General features: G+C 26.2%; 4 protein-coding genes and 1 long non-coding RNA gene across 12 annotated transcripts; 2 read left to right on the top strand and 3 right to left on the bottom strand.

Annotated features, from left to right (window-relative positions):
* Positions 1–5: 5 nt before the first annotated feature.
* Positions 6–1,099, top strand: LOC146721706 (cell division cycle-associated protein 7-like; the record flags this gene model as incomplete). Its single annotated transcript, XM_085486379.1, is given in 4 exon segments — positions 6–42; positions 45–410; positions 413–492; positions 590–1,099. Coding segments are annotated over 4 exon segments (645 nt in total), but the record flags the coding sequence as incomplete, so codon positions are not given.
* A 629-nt stretch (positions 1,100–1,728) lies between these two features.
* LOC146721705 (putative methyltransferase-like protein 25) lies at positions 1,729–3,365 on the bottom strand. The gene is made up of 4 exons (XM_085486369.1): positions 2,784–3,365; positions 2,351–2,702; positions 2,163–2,260; positions 1,729–2,034 (listed from the first exon to the last, which is right to left on the bottom strand). Exons 1-4 carry the CDS (start codon positions 3,363–3,365, stop codon positions 1,801–1,803), a joined length of 1,266 nt encoding a protein of 421 aa, XP_085342495.1. The 3' UTR covers positions 1,729–1,800.
* Positions 3,366–3,379: 14 nt separating this feature from the next.
* LOC146721704 (uncharacterized) lies at positions 3,380–4,186 on the bottom strand. 3 transcript variants are annotated; one of them, XM_085486371.1, is made up of 2 exons: positions 4,144–4,186; positions 3,380–3,796 (listed from the first exon to the last, which is right to left on the bottom strand). In XM_085486371.1, exon 2 carries the CDS (start codon positions 3,788–3,790, stop codon positions 3,380–3,382), a length of 411 nt encoding a protein of 136 aa, XP_085342497.1. In that variant the 5' UTR covers positions 3,791–3,796; positions 4,144–4,186. The 3 variants fall into 3 exon arrangements, with proteins under 3 accessions (XP_085342497.1, XP_085342498.1, XP_085342496.1); XM_085486372.1 differs by having other exon boundaries at positions 4,118–4,154; XM_085486370.1 differs by lacking the exon at positions 4,144–4,186 and adding an exon at positions 4,054–4,137.
* Positions 4,187–4,240: 54 nt separating this feature from the next.
* LOC146721703 (uncharacterized) lies at positions 4,241–4,752 on the bottom strand. Its single transcript, XR_014925539.1, has 2 exons — positions 4,601–4,752; positions 4,241–4,312 (listed from the first exon to the last, which is right to left on the bottom strand). It is a non-coding gene; the product is annotated as an uncharacterized LOC146721703 (long non-coding RNA).
* A 6,711-nt stretch (positions 4,753–11,463) lies between these two features.
* On the top strand, positions 11,464–14,142 carry TBC1d7 (TBC1 domain family member 7). 6 transcript variants are annotated; one of them, XM_029303213.2, is made up of 7 exons: positions 11,464–11,791; positions 11,896–11,921; positions 11,995–12,178; positions 12,382–12,731; positions 13,392–13,676; positions 13,786–13,915; positions 14,003–14,142. In XM_029303213.2, exons 3-7 carry the CDS (start codon positions 12,134–12,136, stop codon positions 14,096–14,098), a joined length of 906 nt encoding a protein of 301 aa, XP_029159046.1. In that variant the 5' UTR covers positions 11,464–11,791; positions 11,896–11,921; positions 11,995–12,133; the 3' UTR covers positions 14,099–14,142. The 6 variants fall into 6 exon arrangements, with proteins under 6 accessions (XP_029159046.1, XP_029159049.1, XP_085342508.1 ...); XM_029303216.2 differs by lacking the exon at positions 11,896–11,921 and having other exon boundaries at positions 11,464–11,781; XM_085486382.1 differs by lacking the exon at positions 11,896–11,921 and having other exon boundaries at positions 12,057–12,178.
* Positions 14,143–14,234: the final 92 nt, after the last annotated feature.

Raw genomic sequence — 14,234 nt, 5'->3', positions numbered from 1 at the left:
GAAGAAAAAAGGCGTCCGACAGCAACAAATCTAACGACTCTGAAATGAAAACGATTTGTCGGAATCGAGACGTAATCGTCCTAAATTAAGAGTTTTATTTCCATGGGCAAAGCCAATTCAACGCTCCATCGATTTAATGAAGATGGGTGTATGTGATGTGGATGAAGAAGAAGAAAACATATGCGCAGACGACAGCTTTGTTGAAAAGCGAGAACAGAGAGTATTTAAAATAACAAAATCGGCATACGATCCTGAAACTATACCCTCGGTGGATGAGATTACGCAAGAAATGTTAGATAATGTAGCGCAGAAATCTTCCAACAAAACCTATTGCAAAGTTACTGGTACAAGCTGTCACCAGTGTAGACAAAAGACTTTAGATACAAAAACAATTTGCAGATCAGGAGAATGTATGGTGTTAGAGGACAGTTTTGTGGCCCGTGTTTGCAAGGAAGATATGGTGAAAGTGCCATAGAAGCATTAAGAGATCCGGTAAATTGATTTCTTATAATATTAATATATTGCAGCACATTTAGGGCATTAGAGCAATTCAACTCTTATAACTTTAATTGTAATTTGTATCTTTCAGGATTGGGCTTGTCCACCTTGTAGAGGCTTGTGTAATTGTAGTATATGTCGAACTAGGAACGGACTTTGCCCTACAGGAATTTTGGTCCCTACTGTACGAGAAGAAGGATTTTCATCTGTTATGGATTATCTACAAGCAGCAGAAATCAATGATGAATCATAATGAATAATGGCATAATTAAATACTGTGGATCCTGACATCGATAATGGGGGGATTTCTGCAAAATTATTTAATTATTTTTTATTTCATGCTTAGCTTTTACTCCAGGTTCAATGATGAATTTTTTTGATTTGCAAGGATCCGCTAGTAAATACACAGGAAGGTTAGCTATGTAAATATCAATATTGAATGACATTTTAGTGACATGCATTGACTTGAAAATTAATTTCATATTTTAGCCATTTATTCAATATTTTAACTCATTGAATGTGGATTAAATTTTGTATTTTGCTTTGTACATTGACAATCTTTATTATTAGAAACGCAAATTACATTTAATGATTGTATTTACATTATCTCATTTATCTCATCAATAATCTTTATGACATTTATGCATATTTTAACAAAAGTTTAAAAAATTGATACAACGAAAAGTATTATGATTTGCTTGTTGTACAAGCATTTTAATTAGTTAGCCACAGATAAATCAAATGTTAATCATTAGTTCAATTAATGCGACCATATTAAAACATGACAAATATTTCCTGAATAAATATTTAAAAACTTTATTATCACTAGTGGTAAATATAAATTGATAAACTTTAATTTGACATAACTAGCAAATGTTTATTCAATCAGATTTACAACGTTTTGACCATTTGGTTGTGGTCCTTATCAAATAAAATACACTATAACAGAGTGACTAACAAATAATTTTTGACAATACTTAAGATACATATGAAGATACACACATAAAAAAGATGAAATAATTATAAAAACGAACATACTTATCAAATAAATGGTGTAATGGTCACAGTATATTATTATTTGTTGATCACTCTGCTATAGTGTATTTCACTTGATAAAGACCACAACCAAATGGTCGAAACGTTGTGAATCTGATTGAATACACATTTGCTAGTTATGTCAAATTAAAGTTTATCAATTTTCCTGAGTAATTGATATTTGTACTATACTATTAAATTTATCTTTTATTCTTCTTTTATCTTATCTTTCCATATCATTCATATATCATTTTGTATTTATCACATTTATTTAACCGCAACTATTGCATAACATCTGGGGGAGAGTGTTGGATCAAATAAGCGTACTATAGTAATCTTTGAGGGTTGTGCATTATTTTGCAGAAATATTATTCTATCCAACATAATCGCCGCTTCCACCACTGAACTTGTATAAATTCTTAATGTTTGAAAAAGATGTAACTTTGATTCCAAATGTATGTGGTTCTGATATATTTCTTGCAGTACACAATTAGATGGTATCTAAAATTATATATATATATATATATATATATATATATATATATATATATATATATATATATTCTATACAATTTCTGTCAACATATTTGAATAATGAGAAAATGTTTATATATATATATATATATAACCTGTTTATTGTCTACTCCAATTTTGGATAAAGCCCATTTTGCATAATCTGCAAAATTATCCAATGGTCCACCACGACCCACTCTAATATTGTAATATCCTATTAGAAATTAAGATAGTACATTAAAAATCTCTTATAAAATAAATATGCATATATGAGAGAGGGAATATGTATTTGTTTGATACTAACCCATAGAATGCAGAATAACTTGCAGCACCGCTCTGTAAAATAATGAAGGAGAAAGATGTTTGTTATGTCTACTCCTTTCAATAGATTGTTGAGCCAACATTCTAGCATTTTTAGAGAAATTCCAATATCCACTTAATGATTCATCTACCAAATGATAACAACATGGGACTATAAACAGCAGATGGATGTCCTTTGTATGTAAGAAAGCTTTCATTACAGAATGCACAAGCTTTCCGCAAGTATGTAATCCTGTTAAAATTAGATTTTTATTTACACTCCAATCAGGATAATTTGTATTCACTATTTTATTATAATCAGTTGTATCGTCTAACTTTTGAACTACATATTGAACCTAAAATAAAATATAAATGACATGAAAGGTTTTTACTATCATGGTAAATCAATTAGAATAAAACGTATATTTTTCACAAACCTTTGTTAGCTTTGATTGTTTTCTTTTTCCAATTTTTTCTTGACGATGTATTGCACCTTTATGACAAATTTGCGACGAGTCAATTGCTAATACAGGAACGTCAAAGTATTCTGATAAATATGTCGATAAGTATGCTTTTCCAGCTCCAGCATCTATTACTAAACTGTGAGTGGAAAGTGCCATTTCGGCAATAATTTTTCCAAGAACATCAATCTCATACGACTTCTTGATATTCATAAATTGTGACTTTGGATCAATAAATTTATTTTTAAACGATTGCTCCTTGCTAGAAAACTGCGGTAATAGGTTTAGTAAATCATCCACGCATATAACAGCTGGACACAATTCTAAAGAAAGCGATCTTGTTAATTGTATAAAATTACTTAATTCAGGACTTGCATTACTTTCCATCCAAATATCGTCACTTATATTAATACTTCCAAGTTCCGATTTCAGTTTCTCTGGTAAACATTTATCCCATAATTTCTCAGTAATAAAGTCAACCAAATGGCAATCTATTAATTCTTGGTAAGTATTAATAAAATTCAACATTTTCTCAAAATAATTGTTGTATTCTGCCATTATTATTGTCGCGCTTAAAATTCAAGTTTCTCTGCTTCTGGATATGACGAATTAATTTTTGCTAATGAACAGAATTTAGCATATTTACACTTAATATTTTCCAGAGCTTTTAGAATGTCTAAATTGTCATCTCGATGGTCAGGGAAAGTACTATAAATATCTTTCAAAAGTTCTTCAGCTATCATTATTGTTTTCTCACAATCAGTGTCATTATTTTGAAGATAATGTTCCAAGACTCCACTGTAATATCCTAACTGCGCAGCAATTATACCAGCTCTGTGATATCCAAGATGATATCCCTTTAACAGCTGCTCTTTACCACTTTTGTATCCTTTCTCATAACCTGACTTCTGTGCAATTTCTTCTGCAAATAATAAATCTTCAAAAGCTTCATTTATATCTAAATCCTTTTCTTCTTGGGACATACTTAACTGAAAAGATATATATCACAAATTACATACATCATTATTTTTCTTATTTTTATAAGATGACTATGTTTTTTTCTTTAAAATGTGGGAGAATAATAATAATTTAATAATAATAATAATAATAATAATAATAATAATAATAATAATAATAATAATAATAATAATAATAATAATAATAATAATAATAATAATAATAATAATAATAATAATAATAATAATAATAATTTAAATTTGTGTTAGTAATTGTGGGAAAAAATTACTTAAAAATCGAATTGTGTATAAAAAAATTATCTAAGTTGATCTTTTTTTTTATTGAGTATATACAAAGAGAAGAATGAGGGTGCGATTACATGGACGCGCGGAAACGCGGAAACGCGGAAGAGAAAGTAACTAAACTTTACTAGAGTCCAGTGTTGTTAGACGGGCTAGGTTTTTTCGCGCATGCGCATTGAATGTAGTATTAATGAAGTAGTCACTCGCATGAAATGGGGTCCTGATTTCCCCCTCTGTTTAATTTTTCTTAAATTATTGAAAATTTTTTAAAATAATTAATGAATCGTATAATTTTTATTATAAATATAATAAATTTAATTAAAAATGTTAAATATAAACATACAATAAACAAATAATGAAATTATAAAATATATACATATACGTGTACCTATGTTATAACATACGTAAATTACGAGTTTAGTTTTTATTTATACAATTTATAATTTGAATTATTGATTAATTTTAATATACATAAATTATAATAATACACTTTTATATTACATATATTGTAATAATTTATTTATTTTTACGTACGTTCAATTTATCTGTTTCCTGCGATTCCGCCAAAACTCCGTGGTCCAGGGTCTTGGTCCGTAGTTGCGCGCGCAAACATCATACGTTACTGTAGTCGTCATGGTTACGTCACGGTAATACGCGCATGCGCGAAAAAACCTAGCCCGTCTAACAACACTGCTAGAGTCCCGCATTTCCGCGCGTTCCGTTCCGTCTGAATAATATTTCGTTTGCTATTACTCTCTATGTCCTTGATGAATTCATGTATCGCTGTTTTTTTACTAATATTCGGAAGACAGAATTTATCACCCATTTGCAACAGATTAGAAACGTTAGGCAACAGATTAGAAACGTTTGTTTACGAACGTTCCTCTGGATCTTGCGATTGACGGTATTAACGATAGATGGGATCACATTGGAATAAATACTAAAATACCGAAAAACGAATTTTTGGGGGGTATAAAATTCATATTGACTTCTACATATTTTACATTTGATGACATAATTTATAAACAGACGTTTGGGACCCCTATGGGGTCACCGTTATCACCAATTATTGCAGACCTGGTTATGCAAGATCTTGAGGATACAGTTCTCAAAGCGTTGAATTTGGAATGTTTGTTTTATTTTCGTTATGTGGATGACATAATAGTGGCCACCTCTATGACTAATATGACTCAGATTGTGAATAATTTTAACAACTATCATGAAAGACTTAAATTCACGGTCGAACAAGAGGTTAACCATAGCTTGAATTTCTTAGATTTATCACTTAAAATTATTAATAACAAAATATATATAGACTGGTATCAAAAGAAACCTTCTCAGGAAGGACGTTATCATTTTATTCAAACCACCCACTATGCCACAAAATAGGAATAATATATAACCTTGTAGACAGATGTCTATTGCTATCACATCCACTATTTTTTAATAAAAATTTGGAGTTAATTATTAATATACTCAGAAGCAATGGTTACCCTCTTGATCTGATTTTTAACAAAATTAATCATCGGATAGAACACATCATATCTAAGGGGAGCATTATAGAGAGACAGGCCAACATAGAAAGAACAAAAAGTATAAGAAATGACTCGGTCAATAAAAAATTCTTTGTCATTCCGTATATAGATGGGATCTCAGAAATGATTGTTTCCTCGGTAAAAAATAAAAATTGTATGGTAGGGTATAGATGTCTCAACAAACTGGACAATATTATTAAAGCGCAGAAAGATAAAACTAAACATCCATGCAATTCGAATGTGGTTTATAAGATCAGTTGCAATAATTGTAATGCATCTTATGTAGGCCAAACAAAGAGGCAATTGCAGACGCGAATAAAAGAACATAAAAATAATATTAGGTTGGACTCAACGAAACATTCAGTAATTTCTGAACACATAATAAATGAACATCATACTTTTAATTGGGACAATGTTAAGATCATGGACAACGAAAATAATTATTATAAAAGACTCATTTCTGAGATGCTACATATCAAGGAACAAAAAAATGGACTAAATTTAAACAAAGATACTGAGTTACTTAGCGAGTCGTATTTTGATATTTTGGATATATTAGCGAACAAGAAATAATAATAGGACAAATAGGACATTAACGAGTAAAACATAGATATTAGATCATATATAAACACGCACGCTCTCCGATCAAGTAGAGTTTAAAATGAGCTGTCTTTCTGTATTGTTGGTTTGTTATGTGTCATCCTTAATAACTGTTAATAAGTAGCAAAATTATCAAGAAGAACGATGATAGGTAAGCATACTACCAATTGTAGGGGATACATATTATAATTTGGACATGCGTTGATCGGTAATTTTTTATAAATCGCAGCGCCTACGGAACGGGTTAATTTCTCGCATATTAACGATGAAACTATCCGAGATCTGAACAAAATCAGGGATCATATCGAGGCGAACATTGTTGGACAGGACGGATTGAAACACGCGTTAATTACTCAAAAACTCTTGATTCTGAATAACTATAATTAAATTTCGATATTATGTGAATTGTAAGAATTTATATTTCAATAATTATACTGAAGAAGACCGCGTGCGGTCGAAACGTTTATAGAATGATTGTAATTTGCGTTAGTTTTAATATAATGACTGTAGTTTTATAATTTATACATGTAATAAATGGTAGTTGACTGAACATCTCGAATATTCAGCTCGATAAGTTGGCCTTATATTTATCACTTTGTTTTCAATATACGAGCGACAATTGTATTAATTTATTTTTAATATAAATATTTTATATATTGTTGAAAATTAAATTAAGAGATTTTAATTATAAATTTATATTATAAATTAAATTCAAATCAAAATGTAGAATTATTAAGATTTAGATGAGTTATATTGAAAAATATTTTTTTTGTAAATAATATCTAAATTTATTATTTAAAAAGAATTTAAATGTAAATTTATAAAAATTTATAAGTTGAATTATATTTAAATTATGTACAAATTGCCCGCCGTTCTTATTAATTATGATTTGTAAGAAAAGTCGTAACAAAGTAAATATATTGGAAAATGTATTTAAAATAAAAAAAAATTTTAGTTTATTTAAAAATATTTTATTTACATTGAAAAGATTAATGATTTAATATGATTTATTAAAATTTAAAAAAAATTAAATTTAAATATTTATGAAAAATTTAATATGATTTGTGTGTGTGATTATTTTAATTAAATAAAATTATAATAAAAAATTAAATAGAGTTAGTTTTTGAATTGTTGAAGTATTAAAAAAAATTAAATAAATATTATAGATATAAGTAATGTAAATGAAAATTTAAAATAAATTAATTAATTAAATAAAAATAAATTTTATTAATTGTACCTTTTGTATCAGGGATTATTAAATTTTGTTGTTTATTGGAATAATTTAAATTTCTCGGAATAAAATGAGTTAAATAAAATATTTAAGTTAATGTATAAAAATTATTTTAAATATTTATTTGAAAAAGATATTTTAATCCACTTTTATGATATCTAGTTTTTTTTATATAAATTTAATTTATATATAAATCATTTACAATTAATTAAATTAATAATAAAATTTAATTAGTAAATTTATGTAAAAAATTTATGGAATTAACTATAAATTATAATTAAAATATTTTATGAATATAAATGATTTAAATAGAAAAATATTTTTTATTTTTAAAAATTTTTTATAAAAATTTAATAATTTATTATGGAATGGATTATTCTAATTTAAATATAATAATAATTTGAAAATTTGATTTAATTAAATAAAAAAATATTTTAAATAAATTAAGTATTTTAATAAATAATGATAGTATAAGTATATTTATATTAATTATATAGAAATTTTTAAATTTAAAATATATATGTATATATAATTAAAGAATTAGGCAAATTTATTTTATTAAATTAAAATTTTAATTTACTTGTTTAACAAAAACATGGTTTTTTGATAATTTAAAATTATTTCTGCTCAGTGATTTTTAAATAGCCGCAGTATATTGACTGTGCAAAGGTAGCATAATCAATTGTTTTTTAAATGAAAACTGGAATGAAGGAATTGATGAAATTAAAGCTGTTTCAATTTGTAGATTTAAAATTTAAATTTTAAGTTAAAATTCTTAAAAGAAATTATGGTATGAGAAAACCCTATTGAATTTAATATAATTTTTAAATTTATTTAAGGAAATAAATTTTATTTTAATGATTATATTTTATTGGGAGGATAATTAAATAAAATAAACTTTAATTTAAAGATAATTTTAACATTAATTAATGAAATTTTTATAAAGGATTGATTATTAAATTAAGAAAATTTTTTTTTTTTATAATAATTATTATAAAAATTAATTACCTTAGGGATAACAGCGTAATATTTTTAGAAAGATTATATTAATAAAAATGATTGCGACCTTGATGTTGAATTAAAATAAAAATTAAATGAAGAAGTTTAATATTTTAGTCTGTTCGACTAATAAAATTTTACATGATTTGAGTTCAGATCGGTGTAAGCCAGATCGGTTTCTATCTATAATAAAATTAAGAAAATTTTGTACGAAAGGACTTTTTTTCAAATTATATTTTTTTTAATGAATAAATTTAATTGATTAAATATATGTAAATAAATAAAATTACTTTGGCAGAATTTAAGTGTATTAAATTTAGAATTTAAATGATGTATAATAGAAAAAAATTATACAAGTAATAATTTGTCAAAATTTAAGATTATATTTTTATAGTGCGTTAAATATATTAAGATTGTTAATTTTGTTATTAATTATATTAGTTGGGGTAGCTTTTTTAACTTTATTGGAACGAAAAATTTTAAGATATGTACAAATTCGTAAAGAACCTAATAAGGTGGGATTTATAAGATTATTTCAATCTTTTAGTGATGCTATTAAATTACTTAATAAAGAATTATTTTATGTATATAAATCTAATTATAATTTTTTTATGTTCTATAATTAGATTTGTTTTAATAATAATATGATTAGTATTTCCTTACATTACTAATATTTATTTTTTAAATTATTCTATTTTATTAATAATTGTTTTATAACTATTAGAGGATATGTTATAATTTTTATGGGATGATCAGCTAATTCGATTTATTCAAAAATAGGGGCAATACGATCAGTTTCACAAATATTATCATTTAAAGTAAGATTTATTTTAATTGTTTTAGTTATTATATTAATAAGAGAGAGATATTCTTTTTTTGATTTTATTAATTATCAATTTTATTTATGATATATAGTAGTTTTATATCCTTTGTTTATTATATTTTTTATTAGGATTTTAGCTGAATTAAATCGAAGTCCTATAGATTTTATCGAAGGTGAGTCAGAATTAGTTTCAGGGTTTAATATTGAATATTTTAGGGGTGGGTTTACATTAATTTTTTTATCTGAATATCGAATAATTATTTTTTTTAGATTAATTAGAATTTATATATTTAGAAATTTATTAAAATATTCAATAATTTTAACTTTTATTTTAATTAATATTTTATGTAGAATAGTAATTTTTATACATGGAATACTTCCTCGAATACGATATGATGAATTAATATATTTATGTTGGAAAATTATTTTACCAATAATTTTAGTATATATTTTATTAATTTTTGGATTTAAATTTATATTATAAATAATAATTTAGTAAAAAAAATTAAATGTTTAAAAGTTAATAAAAAATTAAAATTTCTTTAATATGTTTTCAAAACATAAACTTAAATTCAAGATCATTACCTTAATTTAATAGTAATTTATAAAAAATTTAAGTATTAAATATAATTATTTTTAATATTTTAAATTTATTTATAATGATAAATTTTTTAATATTTATTTAAAAATAATTAAATCTCAAATTTTTATTAGGAAAGGTAATAAGATAAAATAAAGAAAGTAACATAATGATAAAATTTGTCTAATAATGATAAAAGGTATTTCAATAGGTTGAGCTCCTGCTCATGTTAATAGAATAAAAATATTAATGAAAATTCAAAATAAATATTGATTTAAAGGATAAAATGATAATGAATTAAATTTTATAGAAATTAGAGGTAAAAAGTATAAGATAATAATTGATGATAATAATGAATTACACCTCTTAATTTGTTAGGGATAGATCGGAGGATAGCATAAGCATATAGAAAATATCACTCAGGTTTAATATGAATTGAAAATGTATTTTATAAATAAATGAAATATTATATATATATATATATATATAATATATAAGTTTATATATATATATATATATATATATATATATATATATACACAGATATGACAACCGTTATCTTGATTTTTTCCGATTATTGATGTTACATTGCGTATAACTCTCATTTCTTTCTCTCTGCTACATAAGTACTTATGACGTGAAAAAACTTACGAGTAACATATGATGGCTCAATGCAAGAATATTTAATCACGTAAAAAACTTGAGTTCAAATATATTAATATCAATTTTTTTATAATATATTGAAATATAGAAAATCATAGAAATATATTTTTTATATAGGCGATAAACTTAAAAATTTGATATTGAAAATATTTTAATTATTTTACAACTACACACACTATAAATATATAAATGCAAAATAATTTCGTAAATAATTTTCAAGTAATAAATCAATTGCACACATGCACACAGCTGGTATGTAGATTTTATTAAATTTATTTTCTGAATTATTTTACACTTATATATAGTGTATGTAGTAAAAATATTTTCAATATATTAAAAAATTTTTAAATCGCCGAAATATATCTTTTATCAATTTTCTATATTCCAATATATATATATATTATATATATATATATATATATATATATATTATAAAAAAATTAATATTGATATATTTGAACTCTAATTTACTGGATGATATATACTGAACATCCTTGCATTGATTATACATTACTCAACGTTCTTTCACGTTATAAGTATTTGGAGCAAATTATACAATAGCATCAATAATCAAAAAGAAATCAAGAATAATCAACATATTCCTTATATAATATATATACATATATATGTATATATATATATATATATATATATATATATATATATACGCACATATGTGCATAAGCATATATAAAATTTACAAAAAGTAGGTACTTATTAGCCTTCCTACGCTACTGCCTTCTGCTACGGAAGGCCATTTTCAGGCGGCATCTCGCGTATACCGGCACGGTAGAGGAACAAGGAGAACACGTGATTATCGGTCCTTGTCTCTCTACGGTGCGTTCGCGTGAGCAATGCAATGGTGTATGTACGTGTACAGACATGCACCACTACATAAAACCTGAGAATTGGTTTCTCGGCGTTGGCAACACTGAAATCGGAGTTTCGCGTTGTCACCGCGCGAGGTCTCCAACATCAATTCGGAGTTTGGCTGACCGACCTGTCGACCCTTAACTAAGAAGTGCGGGGGATCGTAAATCGGTCGATTTGTGACCCGCACGTGTTGGCTACGATATTTTGTGTGAAAGGGAGCGTGGAAAGGGAGCCCTTTCTAAAATCCCATCATGTGCGGAAAGAGCGACTTTTCGCGCGCCGGTTGCACAAAAGGATTTTATCTGATTTTATTAGCCTAAACTCGAACCAGGGGCAAAGTGTGTCGGTAAGGGACAAAAATGACGGTCTCCTCTTTAGACAGGCTTTTGGCGATCTGTCTATTAACCTGTGGTATGATAATGTAAGATATTTGTAATATATAATTCATATAAAATAAAATTAATTCATGCCAAAAGAAGACAAATATCGAGTCAAATTTCTGTTTTAATTTTTATTTTTTACAAGGATCTTTAACGTGCTGTCAACTGATTGTGAGTGGTTGTTTTTTTGACAGTTCCCCGATTGTTTCCCGTTCTTATTTATATCGGTATTTCTTCTCTTTAGATAGAAAAACTTAAAGACCTGAGTCGAAAAATATGGAGCTTATTTTTTAAATCTATCCTCAGATGACAAAACGTAGGATAGGTTATAGTCTAATACTCTGTCATTATTCTCTTCCATTTTCAACGAGATTCGCTTTTGAATGATGACGGACGAGCGGAATTTTCGTTCATCGTACTACGAAAAGGTATGTATATTCATAAATGATAAATTCAAATGATTTCCAAATTGAAGTAACTACTATCTACTTGTAAGAAAATTGCTCCTTAAATGCCTCATAATATTTACAGAAGAGTATTTTCATTATTATCATATTATTATCTTAATTATTATCATATTATTATTTGTATTATTATATTACTATTTTAATTATTTTTTCTAAAATTATAGGTTGGCTTTCGTAGCGTTGAGGAGAAAAAATCTCTGGAGATATTATTAAAGGAACGACCATTTGATAAAACGAAACTGAAACAATTTTGTCTGCGATTCACTGTACCTGCTATGTACAGAAACTTCTTGTGGAAGGTGTTGCTCGACGTTATACCAGTTTATGTAGAGAGCCATGAATTTATTATGGCGCAACGTACCATAGAATTTCAAGATTTACAGAGAGCGTTAAAAATTGCAAAGATCATAGATGATTGTACAAAGCCCCATCTGGTATTCTTAGCAATGTGGTTGTTACGTACAAGAAGAGTAAAAGTTGACATAACTATTCAGTTGGAATCACCATTACACAGGTTTATTGCATTGTTATCTAATATTACGTATATACAGGGTGTTTCTAGGTTAAATAGTCAAAATTAAAATACGAGAGAGAGAATTTAGGACCTCAAAATAAACAAATATTTTATCTGGAAATTTGCTTGCAAATGCTTCCTTGAAGAGATATTGAATTTTAAATTTTGAACTATAGGAATGAATAATATCGAAATTTAGATTTGTCCTCTTTATTGTTTTACAGTAATCAATTTAATGTAATTATTAAGTATTTTGTTCAAAATAATGACATTTCGACATTCATTCCTATAGTTCAAAATTTCAAAAGTCAATAGCATCGTCTTCAAGGAAGCGTTTACGAGCAAACTTCCAGATAAAATATTTGTTTGTTTTGAGATCCTAAATTCTCTCTCTCGTATTTTAAGTTTGGCTATTTAACCTGAAAACACTCTGTATATTATATTATTACATATAAATGTACGTTTCTATTTTGATTTAAAAATTTTATTATTAAAAGTTTTACGTGCAATTATATGTATAGATTTTTCTGTTCAACGGTGCTTTGAGTGTTGAAAAAAATTTTGATACAAAATTTTGATGCAAAATTGTTACAGATGCACTTTAAATAATAATATTGACATTAGATAGTCAAACACCTAATAATATTTTATATATTACAGAGCTATGAGTAAAATGGCTGAGACACTATGGCATGTGATTGATGTTGAATCGGAACAAGAGAAACTAGTAGATATGTATTGGATATTATCTGGACTTTTTATACAGGTTGAGAAATTGCAAAAGGAAGTGGGAAGATTACAAGAGTGTACATATTCTTTGTTGGAAAGAGAGGATGTAGAATTATATAAGCATCTTATTAAAATTGATGCGTTTTATAATCTTCCATATGACACATGGTTTTATTCATGTTTTGCTGGTGTAATATGCAATGGATCTATCGCTAAGTATGTATATATATAAATTATCACATTGTGCAATTATCTGTAATTTTATTACTTTAATACTGGCAATATAGCGCACGATACTCGTACTAAAAATATTTTTTTATTATAGGATATGGGATAAAATAACGGTCAGCGCGTATCGAATTTTAGTATTTGTCGCTGTGGTTACATTAACCACTTTAAGACGGCTACTCTTAAGATGCGAGAATACAGATAATGTGTTGGACACTATTAATAATGTAAGATTACCAAAAATTACAATGCTATTTAATAAAGCACAAAATTTGCATTTTGTCAGATTCTGATTTTTTTTTTTTTTTTTTTAGATAACAGAAGAAACATCAGAAATGATAGTCAATAAAGCAATCGAATCAATGCAACAAAGTGGAACAACTCAAGACGGACGAAACTTATATATATAAATATGTATATGTATTGAATTGTATATACAACACTTGCTATCAAATCCATGTTTATTTCTATTTTTCCCCCCCCTGTACAAAGAAAAAGGAAATTTTGATGATTTTTATTATCATTCTACATTAAAATAAAAAGTTT

The sequence above is a fragment of the Nylanderia fulva genome, unplaced genomic scaffold (genome assembly GCF_048542155.1).
Source record: "Nylanderia fulva isolate GAGA-0341 unplaced genomic scaffold, ASM4854215v1 Scaffold429, whole genome shotgun sequence".
Taxonomy (NCBI): Eukaryota; Metazoa; Arthropoda; class Insecta; order Hymenoptera; family Formicidae; genus Nylanderia; species Nylanderia fulva.
The sequence above is the reverse complement of the archived record's forward strand: the minus strand, read 5'-3'. Positions and strand labels throughout refer to the sequence as shown.